Source organism: Salvelinus alpinus, chromosome 19 (genome assembly GCF_045679555.1).
Source record: "Salvelinus alpinus chromosome 19, SLU_Salpinus.1, whole genome shotgun sequence".
NCBI classification, from domain to species: Eukaryota; Metazoa; Chordata; class Actinopteri; order Salmoniformes; family Salmonidae; genus Salvelinus; species Salvelinus alpinus.
This window is the reverse complement of record NC_092104.1, coordinates 44,438,532-44,454,185: the sequence shown is the minus strand read 5'-3', so window position 1 is coordinate 44,454,185 and position 15,654 is coordinate 44,438,532. Positions and strand designations below refer to the sequence as shown.

The 15,654-nt window shown below is 43.7% G+C and overlaps 1 protein-coding gene and 1 pseudogene across 1 annotated transcript in view; one reads left to right on the top strand and one right to left on the bottom strand.

The window, feature by feature from the left end:
- Positions 1–4,783, top strand: part of LOC139545729 (small G protein signaling modulator 1-like) — an 83,932-nt gene extending 79,149 nt beyond the window's left edge. Inside the window, exon 25 of the mRNA XM_071353807.1 lies at positions 2,009–4,783. Within this exon, the coding sequence (XP_071209908.1) occupies positions 2,009–2,097 (89 nt within the window). The 3' untranslated portion in view covers positions 2,098–4,783. The remainder of the gene's footprint in view (positions 1–2,008) is intronic.
- A 468-nt stretch (positions 4,784–5,251) lies between these two features.
- On the bottom strand, positions 5,252–15,401 carry LOC139545882 (kinesin-like protein KIF27; annotated as a pseudogene).
- Positions 15,402–15,654: the final 253 nt, after the last annotated feature.

Below are 15,654 nucleotides of genomic sequence, written 5' to 3'. Positions count from 1 at the left end.
TGTGGCCCATGAGCCACTATTTTCAGACCACAATGCTGGGGATAACCAGGCTACAACTAAAGGGCTTATAAAATGTATAATATATGGTCATAGAGGGTTTATTTTTAATTGAAAGACTCACTTAGGTAATCACTTGGTTAAGGCTTCAGGACTAGTTATTGAATGCAACAACCATGGCTCTGTCACTAACAACACAGTCATGGGTGGGTATCTCTCACATTCACTTGAAAGGCATGCTGGGAATTCTGCAACAAAAAAATCCTTTATTTAACTAGGCAAGTCAGTTAAGAACAAATTCTTATTTACAATGACGGCCTAAGAACAGTGGGTTAACTTCCTTGTTCAGGGGCAGAACGACAGATTTTTACCTTGTCAGCTCGGGGATTCGATCTTGCAACCTTTTGGTTACTAGTCCAACGCTCTAACCACTGAGGGGCCTCCCACTCCTCTTTCTATTCTGGTTAGGGCTAGTTTGCACTGTTCTGTGACTGGAGTAGTACACAGCTCTGTACGAGATCTCCAGTTTCTTGGCAGTTTTTCGCATGGAATAGCCTTCATTTCTCAGAACAAGAATAGACTGACGAGTTTCAGAAGAAAGTTCTTTGTTTCTGGCCATTTTGAGCCTGTAATCGAACCCACAAATGCTGATGCTCCAGATACTCAACTAGTCTAAAGAAGGCCAGTTTTATTGCTTCTTTAATCAGCACAACAGTTTTCAGCTGTGTTAACATAATTGCAAAAGGGTTTTCTAATGATCAATTAGCCTTTTAAAATGATAAACTTAGATTAGCTAACACAACGTGCCATTGGAACACAGGAGTGATTGTTGCTGATAATGGGCCTCTGTACGCCTATGTAGATATTCCATAAAAAAAATCTGCCTTTTCCAGCTACAATAGTCATTTACAACATTAACAATGTCTACACTGTATTTCTGATCGATTTTATGTTATTTTAATGGACAAAAAAATTGCTTTTCTTTCAAAAACAAGGACATTTCTAAGTGACCCCAAATTTTTGAACAGTAGTGTAATTTCAACATATTTATTGTATCAAATGGTAGCCTACAATAGCATATAAATGAATAGGCTACTTGATGGCCAACAGAGGCAAATGTACAGTATCAGTTTCATTGAGGACTTTTTCCCATAAAAAGAACCACGCGAAGGAGTTCCAAAACTTCCATTTCAAATTTCAATTCGGGCAGCTCCCAAGACCCAAGAACTGAGCATGCATAAAACACTTAGCTTGATACCGTTTTCTTTAAGCAAAGTCAACATTAGAATGCAGTTTAAACCAAGTCAACATTAGAATGCAGTTTAAACCACCTCAGAGCAAATGTATGTAATTCGCTACAAGTCGTTTCCCACTGCTGCTTTGTCTCCACTAAGTGTGTGCGTGCTGCTCCCTCTCCTCTCGCTCACACGACTCAGACAAGTTTCCCATCAAAGTGGAAACTTGAGGCCCAACATAACAATCCTGTCACAACAGACAATGCCATTAACATTGTGAATGATGAACATTGTGAATGGGATTATATTTTCCCGCTGTACCCAAACTTGAACTGAACCGTGACCCCAAAACCGCACTACTTTCCAAACCATGGGTTTGGTGAACCATTACACACCTATGGGTCACATATCATTTCTAAGAACATTTTACATTTAACACTGTGAGTGTCTAAATTCTGATCTCAAATTGTATGTGTACAGTACTACAGTATACCTTTTTGTTATGGTAAACTGTAGATTACAGATGAATTTTTGATGTGGAGCATTCCACTGCTTTAATTTCCTAGAGAAATCTAAAAGTTTTTTATTTTTTTTGTAATTTCCCACTTTGTCAATAGCTGAAAGGCAAATAATAATGTTGAATGAGTACCTGTGCTGAGTAAGTTAATGGTTCAATGAATAACACACACACACAAAATAAATATGGTATTATAGCCTTGTGCACCAATGTTGGAAGTGGTCCAGCGGGAATGAAATCTTCTCTCATCTCCTTTCAGAAATGGCTGAGCATCACAACAGCAAGCAGATCCTGACACTGGCCCGGGAACTGGTGTGCAAGGTGCAGACTCTCATTGAGAACAAGTGATCTCCAGGAGTCATCCACTTCTCTTCCTCTTCCCCAACAGTCTTTCTCAAACATAGAGATAGATAGAGGACTCATATTTGTATCTGTTCCATTATAGCGTCTGTGACAGCATGGGCAGTGCCGTTGAGGCTATCTCCATTTCAAAGTAGTCCATTTTCTTCTTTACGATTGGCTGATCCCTCCTGATGACACGGTGCTGCCCATGCTAAATCAGCGTTTTGGCTAATAGAGACCTCTATCGTTCTCTATGGTCAGTTTGAACAGCTGCAACCGAACAGAGAGATCAGGGTCCAGTTCATTAGGCACCGAATGGAATAAAACAGACGTAGGGAGGCACTACTTAGACTAGTCCTATAAGAAACTGTCACTTTCATTTTCAGTCACCAAATGTTTTAAAACGTTTTCAATTGCGTGCCTTGATGAACATGACTGAGATGTGCTCCACTGTTCACTACCTTCTCCTTATCTATGTAATACCAGCCAGGGTATAACATTTCATGCTATACCGGTACTCTGTCATTTCAGGTCATGTCATGGAACACCAAGGGAATGGTGACTTTTACCTCCAGTTATTCTGTCAGTGAAAGTTTGATTTATTTTTAATTGTTAACTGTGACATATACTTAGTCATCATAGGATGTGTATGTGGTATGCCTTGTATACACTGGCCTGTCTTGATTGAAGTGGGGTTAGAATATACAGACCCAGTTCAAATGAATATAGAAAAAAAATTCTGCCATAGTTACTCAAGAACTGAATATCGGTTAACCATTTTATTTCATTTTGTCAAAATAAGATTAACAATTAGTCCTGGAATATTTTAAGATGTGATAGTTACCATGAATCTTTACTAAATGCAATTCAGTACAGGGGTAGGATTAACCTGGTTGAGTGAAATGTCCATAATGTTGGAGTTTAAACTTACATTTACAGCCTGTCTGGAGCAGTAGTTTACCTGCGTAAATTAGTTGACAGATAAGGTCCCTACCAGATGTGTTGAATAAGTAGACTACCTCATAAGTAACCTTGTCCCAAGTAAGTTGTTATTGCATGTAGGTAGGTGTTATATCACAATATATTTGAGAATTTCTTTAAACTGAAATGAAGAAAAATTATTAATTGGGTTGCTTAAAGCTGAAATCAGCAGTAGAAACAATAACAAAGCAATTTCCCCACCCCTGTTTTGGTAAAAATCTGAGGGATGGGGTTTGAGAAATGTAACCACTCTCAAATTCATAGACAGAGCTATGGATGCAAGGACTGATCCATCCATGATACATTTATTTAACTAGAAAAGTCCGTTAAGAATTCTTATTTACAATGACGGCCTACCCCGGCCAAACCTGGACGACGCCGGGCCAATTGTGCGCCGCCCTATGGGACTCCCGATCACGGCCGTTTTTTTCCTCTTCCTTTCATCTTTGATTAAATCACTGGTTTCTACATCATTTGTATTTGTTAAACTCCCAAATCAGCCAGGTCCTAACAGACACTTGCCACTTGTCTGTATCCCCTGTAAACCTGTGTGTATGGGCACGACGTGTGGCACTGCACACTGGTAGGAGTCATGAATCAGTTGGAACCTTGTCAGTCATTTAGTAATGGACAGAGTTTTGAGTATTTCTCATTCTGCCTTTTGTCTATTCTATATTATGTCTCTGTATACTGTCATGTATTAATTGTACTTTAATGAGAACTACACAAAGGCAATTTTAAACCTTCAACCTTCAAAACATATTTATGATACATATATGATCGTACATGTGACTTATAGTTGTCTGAGCAGAAATGGGTCCCAAAAAAACAGTTGACTATTTAACATTGGTCTTATTTCTTTTTAAATTATTGATATACTCCGGTGAGCCACTCTATATTATGTCAGCTGTGTTGCTTTCTCAGAACCTCGTCTTGTCTTCTGGCATTTCATGTTCCACTGTTCTTTTTATCCACTTCTTCATGTTTTTTGTTTGTCTTTTGGAGAGGTGGTTGGCTGCATTTGCAGAGAGAGTGGAAATAGGGTTCCAAAAGGAATGATGTATTCAGTTTTTTGGAACATAATGGTGAATATCCTACTAGATACCCCAGCTATTGTGCTCTGTGACAATTGCCAATCATGGTTGCCAATTGAAGGTTGGGGGATGCTTAGATCCTTGGCCAGCAAGATCAAGACGGATATTGATATGGCCTTAGAAATCCATCTAAAACGGGTGAATCTAGGAAACAGATGAAGGATTAGGGTGTTTTACTATATCTTGAAGTAGCCTGGCTAGTTAAGATTTTTGTGGGGAACATGTGTGCGCTTTCATTCCCTTAAACGAATGCTAATTGTAAATGAATATATTTGGTGAACCACCGTTCCTGTTTTCCATTGCCTAGGTAGAACATCATTTCAGTTCTACCAGTGTTGTTTCATGAATGTGTTGACACCTGTTGCATTGAGTATTGATGGTTCTCTGTGAAGGCAAACTGCTGTATGTTACACCAGAATTAGAAAACCAAACAATTGTATTATCTTCTAACATCTATTTATTAGTTAACATATTTATTTATTTATTCATGAAGTTTCTGCTTTTGTATGTAAAGGTTATATACTTGTTACTTTGTGGTCAGTAAAAGAAAATATAATGAAAACAATCAAATTCTAAATATATAGATATTAAATGGTATATGTATTTGTAAAAAAAAATGTATGGAATGATTCTTATTTTTCCAATTGCCTTTCTTAGATGTATTTCTGCAGCTCATATTTTGAGCACTACATTACACAAGCATGAATGGCATCTCCACCAACAATGACATTTAGAATTTTAACATTTTTGTTTCGCAACAGAAACAGTTCAGGGGTGATGGTGGGTCACTAGCCTTGTGTGTCAGTCAGGCTACTAGGCATCAGACTAACATTTTTGGCTTTATGATTTTAGAGGCATGCATTAGTATTTTTCAAGAATCGTACCGGTATATCAATTATTGAAATGACCATTAAACCATGCAACCATGACCATTGCAGATTGCAGATTCCACCTGCATTAACCAGCAGTCTGCAAAGAAAATGTACGTCCAATTAGTGAACTACTGCAAATTAAGAGGTTTGATCCAATTCATTTGATGTCAACAGTTGTGCAACACTAAAATAACCAAACCACACCTACTGAAGCAGGGGAAGGTACATTTTATTGCACGAATGGACCAATGGCTTGATTAGGGTTATCGAGTGGCCTGAAGTTCTAGAACACTGCAAACACACTACTGTATAAAACACACTGTAAACAAAGGCAAAAAAACTAAATTATTTTAAATCATCTTTAAAAGTAAAAAAAAAAAAAAGGAAATGACTTAAACAACTTATTGATAATAGACATGATTGTGATATAATTTAGCTGTGTGCTCATCAGGTCTCAGAGTAAGTGATGAGACTGCAGTTTGAAGTGCTATTCCGTCTGCTTTAAGTGCTGCAAAGTGAACAGGGCTTTCACTCTGCGTCTCAATAGTTTCACAGTTAGTGGCTTCCATTCCTTGCAGCCTCTTCATCCATATTGATCTGAATCGCACTGCATAAGTGAGAACAACAAATAGAGGAGTCCTATTTGACTTGGGCCTAGATTCAATCAAATCAAGCATTAACCGGTGATAGCAGAGGTGATAGCAGAGGTGTAACTGCATTGGAGCCGTCAAATCGGTGAGCAGCTGCTCTTGCGATCATTGTCACGAAGCCACACCCGCCCCACTCGGTTAAGAGTAGGCTACATAGAAATACACTACATGACCAAAAGTATGTGGACACCTGCTCGTCGAACATCTCATTCCAAAATCAAGGCCATTGATATGGAGTTGGTCCCCACTTTGCTGCTGTAACAGGGACTTCCTTCAATTTAGCCACGAGCATTAGTGAGGTCGGGCACTGATGTTGGGGTTAGGCCTGGCTCGCAGTCGGCGTTTCAATTCACCTCAAAGGTGTTCAATGGGGTAGAGGTCTGGGCTCTGTGCAGGCCAGTCAAGTTCTTCAACATCGATCTTGACAAACTATTTCTGTATGGACCTCGCCTTGTCATGCTGAAACAGGAAAGGGCCTTCCCCAAACTGTTGCCACAAACTTGGAAGCACAGAATCGTCTAGAATGTCATTGTATGCTGTAGTGTTAACATTTTCCAACACTATTATTCCTCCTCCACCAAACTTTATAGTTGGCACTATGCATTGGGGCAGGAACTGTTCTCCTGGTATCCGCCAAATGGTGGATGCCAAATGGTGAAGTGGGATTCGTCACTCCAGAGAACTTGTTTACATTGCTCCAGAGTCCAATGAGGGTAAGCTTTACACCACTCCAGCCGACGCTTGGCATTGCGCATAGTGATTTTAGGCTTGTGCGCGGCTGCTCAGCCATGGAAACCCATTTCATGAAGCTCCCGACGAACAGTTCTTGTGCTAACGTTGCTTCCTGAGGCAGTTTGTAACCGGTAGTGACTGTTGCTATGCGCTTTAGCATTCGGCGGTCCCGTTCTGTGAGTTTGTGTGGCCTACCACTTCGCGGCTGAGCAGTTGTTGCTCATAAACGTTTCCACTTCACAATAACAGCACTTATAGGTGACCGGGTCAGCTCTATCAGGGCAGAAATTTGACCAACTGACTTGTTGGAAAGGTGGCATCCTATGACGGTGCCACGTTGAAAGTTACTGAGCTCTTCAGTAAGGCCATTCTACTGACAATATTTGTCTATGGAGATTGCATGCCGGTGTGGTCGATTGTATACACCTGTCAGCAACGGGTGTGGCTGAAATAGCCGAATCCACTAATTCTAAGGGGTGTCCACATACTTTTGTATATACATTGTAATTACACTCAAATTGAAATCATTCAGCTAAATAATTAGGATTTCTATCATCCTAATGGAGGTGTAGATTACATCTCACATTACGCTGTTTCAACGTGGCTGCATGGGATGACTTAATGTGACTCCGTGCAGCTAATGGCAATGTCCAGCTTTAGGTATACTGTCGTGAGCCACTTTTGGATTTGACAGCTCTAACGCAGTTCCACCTCTTCCAAAACAACCACTATGTGGATGTCGGCTAAAGCGGCTCTGATTGAAAAGAGCCCTTAGTTTCAACTAACCTGTTCTTCTAGATTAGTGTGGACGAAGGAAAGAAGTGGTCAGTGTGTGCTGGAGCCTCGTGGTCAGTGTTTCAGGGCACTACGATGGAGTCCTCCTGGAATGAGCCTCTGCTGGCCCTCAGGGTAGAGTGCCACCTAGTGCTGCAGAGGGTGAGATCTGCCTCAGCTCTCTACGGGACAGACGGACCGGGGCCAGCTCCACTCGGAATCTGCGGGCTGGGGCTGTCCAATGCTCCGTCGCTGGCCGCCTTCCTGCCCTGGGTCTGCAGGTCTGGAGCCTGGGGGCGGAGGGAGTCGTGACTAGCTGTGACAGGTCTCTCTCCAGCTGCTGCAGCCTAGCCTGGACCGCTTGTCCACTGTCCACTGAGCCACCCTCTACACACGAGGACAAAACGAGCAGTGAGAATACTGTAAAACAGACCAACACAACGAAGGGGCAGGAATACCCAACTCATAAACATTTATCACATTGACGCGTACAACTTGACCTTGGAGCTGCTGCATTAGTATCTGTATGTTGTGCTGGTGCCCTTGATGCTGCTCAGTGAGCCGGAGGTCTGTGTCCAGAGTGAGGCGCTGTAGAGCTGCCTCCATCTCCCTGGTCACCGCCTCCTGCTCTCCACTCTGCAGCTGCAGCTCCTCACAGTGCAGCTGCAGCCGCCGCTCCAACTCCCGCAGACACAGCACCTGGAGGGGCCAAGGGAACGCTTTCAACTATCCGCTCAGTTATTGACTGGTAGTTTAGCAGGAGGGTAATGGAAGGTTAGTAGTGCAGTGAACCATCTCTTTTATGTTTGCCTATGGAGAGCTTTTAAACCAGTCCCACTTCTGTCCCAAACCCTTTTCCAGTTTCAATTCTGCCCCAAACTCTTTTCGACCCCCTAATCTCAATCCCAGCCCCCCAGCCCAGTGTGTGTGTTGGGACTGACCTTGTTGAAGTATTTGACCAACAGTGCTGAGGCCTCTGGAAGTGACAGCTCTCTGTGCCCTCATGACGTCATTGTGGTCGTCTCCGTGGGCGGATTTCCCCCGAGGTCTCTCTGTCTCTCTTGGATGGAATAGTTCTTAAACTCTACTGCAGCATCCAGAGCCTCCAAGACCTCCTCCGACTGCAGCAGAGCATGCTCCTCCTATACACACACACACACACACACACCATGTATTTCCACATCAGCCCCCTGTAGTCAGAGTGACATCCAGGCTGAAGGAAAATAGGCAACGTTAAGCAGCTCACCTCTGGCATGAGCACCCTGTCGTCCCTCAGCTGCGTGTCCAGCGTGTCTCTCCTCCGACGCAGGCTCTCTCTCTCCTTCAGCAGCTCCAACGCGGACACGCCACACAGCCCTGCTGCAGAGGGGGACAGTCGCCTCTCTACCCGTCCTCTCTCCTCAAGCTCCTCATCCAGATCTCCTAGACGGGCCGACGCGCAGCAAGTCCTGACTCAGAGTCTGAGGAACACACGTGAACGTACGCACACGCACTTTCAATTGCAGATAACAACATTGGAATGCCGTAACTTACACACACACAAAATGTACGGTTCTTATTTTTCAATACTTTGGATTTCTAAGCCCCGCTCTGTGTTGACCTGGCTGGAGCGAAGCCTCTTGATCTGCAGCTGGTTCCTCTCCTGGACACCGGCATCTCGGTGCTGCAGCACCTCTTCTCTGCACCTCAGCTCCTCCTCCAGCTCCTGCAGGCCCCTCCTCCTATACATTGCAAGCTCCGACTCGTGTTCCAGCCACACACGTCTCTCAGATTGCTGGGCATCGTACAGGGGCAAAACGAACACATCAACACGTCAAAACACACACACACGGTTTGCTTATTTTCAACTATGTTGAATATCCAAATGAGATCTAAGGAATCACCACGACTGCATGGTGAACATTTCCATAACAAACTCATCCTGCAGGGAGGGGCACCTCAAACCTGTGATCCTTTGCCAATGTAATGTGGCCACACTTTTAATTGTGGAGCGTCATTCTACCTTTTCCTCTGATTCTTTAGAGTCTCCATTTTGAAAGACAGCCTTGCTGTCTGTCCTCGGGTCCTGCAACACAGGATGCTGTTCACAGGATGTATTCTCTTTAATGAAAGACAACAAAATGGCAGCCCCACCACTTGGTTTGCTATGAGGCTAAAGGATGGGACTGGAGAAATGTAACCACATTTACAGATGGGGCTATATGGATGCAAAGACTGACCGTCCGAAAGGTCAACAGGAGTTCTGTATTAATGCTCCTTCAATACTCTATTAGTGATGTATGAATGCTCTAGGAACACTCTGAGTGATGTATGAATGCTATATGAATACTCTGAGTGCTCTATGAATGCTCTATGAGGTCTGTATAAATGCTCTATGAGGTCTGTATAAATGCTCTATGAGGTCTGTATAAATGCTCTATGAGGTCTGTATAAATGCTCTATGAGGTCCGTATAAATGCTCTATGAGTGCTGTATAAATGCTGTATGAGTGTTTAATGCTCTATGATTGTTTAATGCTCTATGAGTGTTTAATGCTCTATGAGTGTTTAATGCTCTATGAGTGTTTAATGCTCTATGAGTGTTCTTTGAATGCTATATTGTTACCACTGACCTTGTTCTTGTGCAGATTACTGGAGCCACTGGTCTGCAGGCTAGCCCTGCTCTGTGTCTCCGCCTTCTTTAGGCGCAGCAGGGTCACCGTCTGACTCCGCCTCTCTCTGCGCTAAATGCACCTTACAGAAGGCACAGGCCGGTCTTGGCAATGAAACATAAATTACAGGAAATATTCCCCCTAAGACTCATAGTGTAGTAAAAACTGTATTTACCTGTAGGGCGTTCTGACGGTTGAAGTAACTGGAGCCCGTCCTGAATCTGGTCCAAACTAGTATTCTGTGCCTGGTTCTGGCCAAAGCAGGCTGGATTCTGTCTGCTTGTCAATGTGCGGTTCATAGAGCGCCTGCAATATATCCATCTGATTAAAGAAGTAGTCTGTCTTGAGAAAGCAGAACAATTACATAGCTCTGAAGCAGGATGTTACAGTACTACAGCCTCGCTCACCTCAATCCCTTTCTCCCCCCCCTCTTCCTCGTCTTCCCTCCTTTCCTTCAGTGTTTTTTGAGGGCAGAGGACCTCATCTCTCTCCTCTATCTGAGCCAGCAGCAGCTGACTGCGGGTCTTAAAGGCATCTATCACCCTCTCCAACGAACAGGCCGGAGGACTAGTATGGATCTACATAAGAAACACACAAACAGAAACTCCATTGTTGCACACATACCGCCACACCGGCGGTCACGAGTCATGAAGGCAGTCAAATTACCATTTAGTCACAGTAATTAGGCTTCTCCAAACTCTGATGCTGCTGCTGATCATTAGTGGCCTACAAAACTTGCTAACTGCCTGGTACTCAGCACTCTATTGTCCCTCTAATCACTCTGACATCAATGCAAATGTATTCTGAAATCTAAATTTCTAAATTTCAAACACTTAATGAGACCCCATGAGCTCATGTTTCACAATATTTCTATAGGCTATGCAATTGAGAAAACAGAGTGATGGCCTCTAATAAAAAGAGGAGGATCCCATCAGCTTTCTATAGGCTAGACCTACTATATTTATTACTCAACTTAACTAATATTAAGCACATTGCTTATCTTTACAACAGCAGTATAGCCTACCTGGCTGGCATGAAAATAAACCATGGAAAAAAGCATCCTCCCTTCGCTATTTAAGTGCATAGATGACATGTATTTTTTCCTGCTGCCCCTGTTTCGATACAGGTGCATGATAATGGTCCATTCTAAATCAAAACAAATGTCACACATATATTATTTAGTATATGTAAAGACGAGATTAAATCAAGAATAGTCTGATGGGTGACAATATTAGCCCATCACTTGTGAATTATACATCATCACTTGTGAATGATGGGCAGCGTAAGAAACAACTTTTTCAAATCATAGTCGCAACCCTCATGCAGCCTAGCCCATAGGCCTATATGTTTGAGGTTTGTATCACAACTAAAGTGGCCAAATAACTTCTTTAAAAGAAGCACATCAATCCGCTTTACAAGGGGTGTAGAGCCTAACTGGCAGATATAAGCAAAGCGTGAGGTTCAAGTTTGGGGAACATCATTTTCACCATAAAAATGCACCTTTATAATGAAAGCATTACATGCATAATTGTATTTGCGGTCACTTTTGATAAGGGTGTGTTCCAGTAATGGAACAATCATGCTTATAGCCTACTGCCGTGTGCGCATTGCTGCCCTTATAATGTGAAGAAATAGCATAATAGTTATTCACCACTTTAAGCTAAACGTTCTGATCTGTTGCGACAGCCACATTGCATAAAAAAGAGGTTTTGATACTAGCGGTTGTATTCATTTGGGATCTATTGCATCCCACAACTGTCCCAGACTATGTTTGGAATATTTATTTCTCGCACAGAATAAAATAGGTCGACTTTTGTACTATGGGGGATAGTAGACTGACATAGGCTAGTGTTATTGCTGTTCGTTAGGCCTTCTCATCTTGTTGGCTGATGAAAAGTAAATATGGTCATTTTTTCAAATCCTCATTAGTCGCATCATGCAGCCTTATAATGTATTAAAAATCAAAACATATAGCCCAATGTTTGTAGAACAACTAAAGTTACATTAATAACTCTAAACTAAGCATATAGGAATATCTAATTCTTTGTTAACCGCTTAACACTGAATAGCCGAATGCACTCCCTCAAATCCTTTGGAGAAAATATTTATATTTTATTCAGCTTTGTTCAATTGTATTCTTCATACTATAAAACAATATAAAATAATGCCACGGAATTATAAGCAAATCTTGTCTGCTAAATGAACAAGTGTAGCCCACAGCCATTTGGCATAGCCACATCAGAACAACTCAGAGTATACTGTACTATTATTTTCTTCTGAAATAGACTACAGTTTCTTCATATCATGCTTCTTTAGACCTGTCTAAAATAAATAATACATTTATTGTGAAGGTGTAGGCTATATTACATGGATGTATTAGACTTCTTAAAATGGCTTGTAGGCTATGTGTGGAAGCCAGGAGATGCTAAATGTGTTTATGTTAATTAACGGTCAATTACCGGAGACTGACAGTTATTTGCTTGACAATCACCGGCTGACAATATTTTGTGACCGCCACAGCCCTACACACACACACACACACACACACACACACACACACACACACACACACACGCACGCACGCACGCACACACGCACACACGCACGCACGCACACACACACACACACACACACACGCGCGCGCGCACGCAGGAGGTCACCACAGAGACGATCTATCAATAGCTGCTGTCATCAACCACTGTAGAAATGCCCCATTCAATCTTTGTATCTCAATTTCTCGCTATCCTCTCTCTCTCTTTACCTGAATGCGTCTGTGCTCCCTCTCCTCCTGTCAGGACTGGAGGTGTGTCTGCTTCTCCTGTAGCAGTGTCTGCACCTGCCTCTGCACCTGCTCCAGCTCAGATTCCCTCAGGTCAAACACCTGCTTGTCTATAGCCAGAGTATCCTGATGGAAGGAGGGAGATTGGGAGAGAGACTGAGTAAAATAGAGTTGGGGGGGAGAAAAAGAGAGACACATTTTTACTTGTAAACAGATTATATTGAGCAAACAAAGCTGAGAAACAGAGCCCACTATACACACTACCTGGCAGTTCTTGAGCTCACGTCTGAGCTGGAGGATGGTGATCTGTTGAGACTCATCCCCTGCACCCCCCACAGGTTGTTTATAGTCAGTGTGGCCAGAGTGGCTAAGCTCCCTGTGTCTCTCCAGCCATTCCTGCAAACGCTGCTACAGAGCAGGACTCCGGGTGGAACTCTGGAGCTCCTCCAATAGGAAGGCAGCATCCTGTGCAAGGCAGCAGTACTGGGACTCCTCCACTAGAGCCGCCGCCCTGTCATCACGCTCCTCCTGAGTGGCCTGTTTGGTGCTGTCACTCAAAGCAATCCCTCTCCCTGTCTTATCCTTCTCTCTCAGTGCCTCTCTCAGAGTCTGGACCTCCTGCTCCAGCTCCCCCACACGAGCCTCTCCAGGCTGCCAGCCCGGACACGCCCTGGCAGGACACAACGCAGCCTGGTTCTTCACGTAACGTGCCCGTGAGGCAAACTGAAGCACACTCAGCGTCTCTGCGACACTGTGGTGGGAAGGGCTGACGCAGGCCACCATCAGTGTGTGGGCGGAGCCGCCCAGTGAGTCCCGGAGGATGCGCGTGATCTTGGCGTCACGGTACGGCACATGGTTGTGGCGGCGATGGGGGTTGGAGAGTGTGCGGATGACATTGCCCAACGCCAGCAGGCCGGTGTTGATGTGGACGGACTCTTTGAGGCGCAGGCCTGTGTTCCCGGTGCGTGCAGCCCGCTCTGACCCAGACAGATCCACCAGGTGGAGTTTAGAGGAGCGGAGGGAGCCATTGTCGTGGTGATGCTGCGTCAGCTGTAGGTTAACGATAGCGTGAGAGCGGCTGGAGCACTCGTTCATCTGAGTGGGGCCAGTGTGCCTCAGGGCATTGCCAGCCTCCAGGACGCTCAGCAACTCCTCAGCGGAGGTAATCACAGTTTCTCTTGCCACAACTACCACTGAAACAAACCCACACACTACAGTCAGATTCCATACAGTGCATTCGGAAAGTATTCAGACCCCTTGACTTTTCCCCCATTTGTTACATTACAGCCTTATTCTAAAAATGATTAAATTGTTTTTTCCCCTCATCAATCTACACACAATACCCCATAATGACAAAGCAAAAACAGGTTTTTAGAAGAAAAAAATAGTTTTTTGCTTTGTCATTCATTATGGGGTATTGTCTGTAGATTGATGAGGAGGGGAAATTCTTTAATCAATTTTAGAATAAGGCTGTAAAGTAACAAAATGTGGAAAAGTCAAGGGGTCTGAATACTTTCCGAATGCACTGTACTTCCATACATTTTTTCAACTGGTACCGGGGGGACCTTCAGACGAGTCCTGTGAGGCCTGTGGGCGTCCTAGAGCAAAGCATGTGTGTGAGAGTCTCACCTTTGTACAGAGGGGTCATATTAGTGTGTAGCCCTAACAGTTCGGACACTACAGACAGAAGATGTCAGACTGGTTGTACCGACTTCAGACGAGTCTCCTGACACTTGTGGAGGGCGTAGAGGAAACCGGAGAACACCCTCGTGTTCTTGAGAGTCTCATCTTTCCATAGTTTGTAGGCCAAACCGTTCGGATGATACAGATGATTTTGTGAGAAGACCGATTTTCAGGATGTCTTATGGTCTGACAAACCACGCTCTAGCTCTGTCACCTTTCACCAGAGATGCGGAAGTACGACATAGGCAGATGCAGTGGATTGAGACACATCCCATGCAAACTGATAGATTTTTATGGGGCGCGGACATCGGCCTTAGGGGGTTAAACACACACACTTGACACGTCACACACACCCTAGCACAGACAGAGCGAGTGGTGTTACCAGTGTTGCCCCTGTCATCCTCTCTGATGTGCAGCTCCTTGTTTCCAGTCTGGACCTCCAGCAGGTCCCTGAGCTCCTCCTGGTACAGTTCCATGTAGGACACCCTAACGTCTACCGCAGCCCTGGCATCCACAGCCCTCCTCTCCACCAGGAGCACAAACAGATCTGCTGCAACCCGACCAATGATCCCACTCTCCTCCTCCGGCAGAGATGCTAACAAGGGTACAAGTACAGAGAGAGAGAGCAACTTCCTTGGTGAAAACACAAAAGCAGAGTTGTCTGATGATAATATAATCGTATAATTGTATAATCATAAAATTCTCTGCATTTGCCTCAAATGACAGTTCAGGGTAGAATCATAGTAGATAGATTATTCAAGGATTCATGTCAGAACATCATCATCCCTCAATGCACTTGGCGTCTGCATGATGTCAAAGAGTACAATTGGGCTCACACTTTTAAAGGCCCAGTGACGTCAAAACTAGATTTTACCTATGTTTTATATATATTTCCACACTATGATGTTGGAATAATACTGTGAAATCGTGAAAATAATGACAATGCCCTTTTAGTGTAAGAGCTGTTTGAAAAGCACCTGAAATCTCTGCCTGTTTTGTATGGATGGAGTTTTGGCCTTCCATGGTGACATCAACCACATTTTCAGGTTGCCCCTCCCACTCAGACCCCTCCATTATCTTATCGTCCATCTCCATTGTTGTTACTTGTAGTCTGACTACTTTTGTTGTCTATCTCTAGTTGCCATGGATTTCACCGATAAATCAAGGACAGCTCGTGCTTTTCTATCCAAGAAAAGAGACTCGCTGTAAAAGACACATTCTGATGCTACAGCGCCGCCTTACGGCATGGTTGTGCTACTGCAGGCAAATTCTAAGGAATCAAATACACAATTCAGACACCGGTATTACCGATAGAAAATATAAGGGAACCCCCTTCCAAACAGCCATT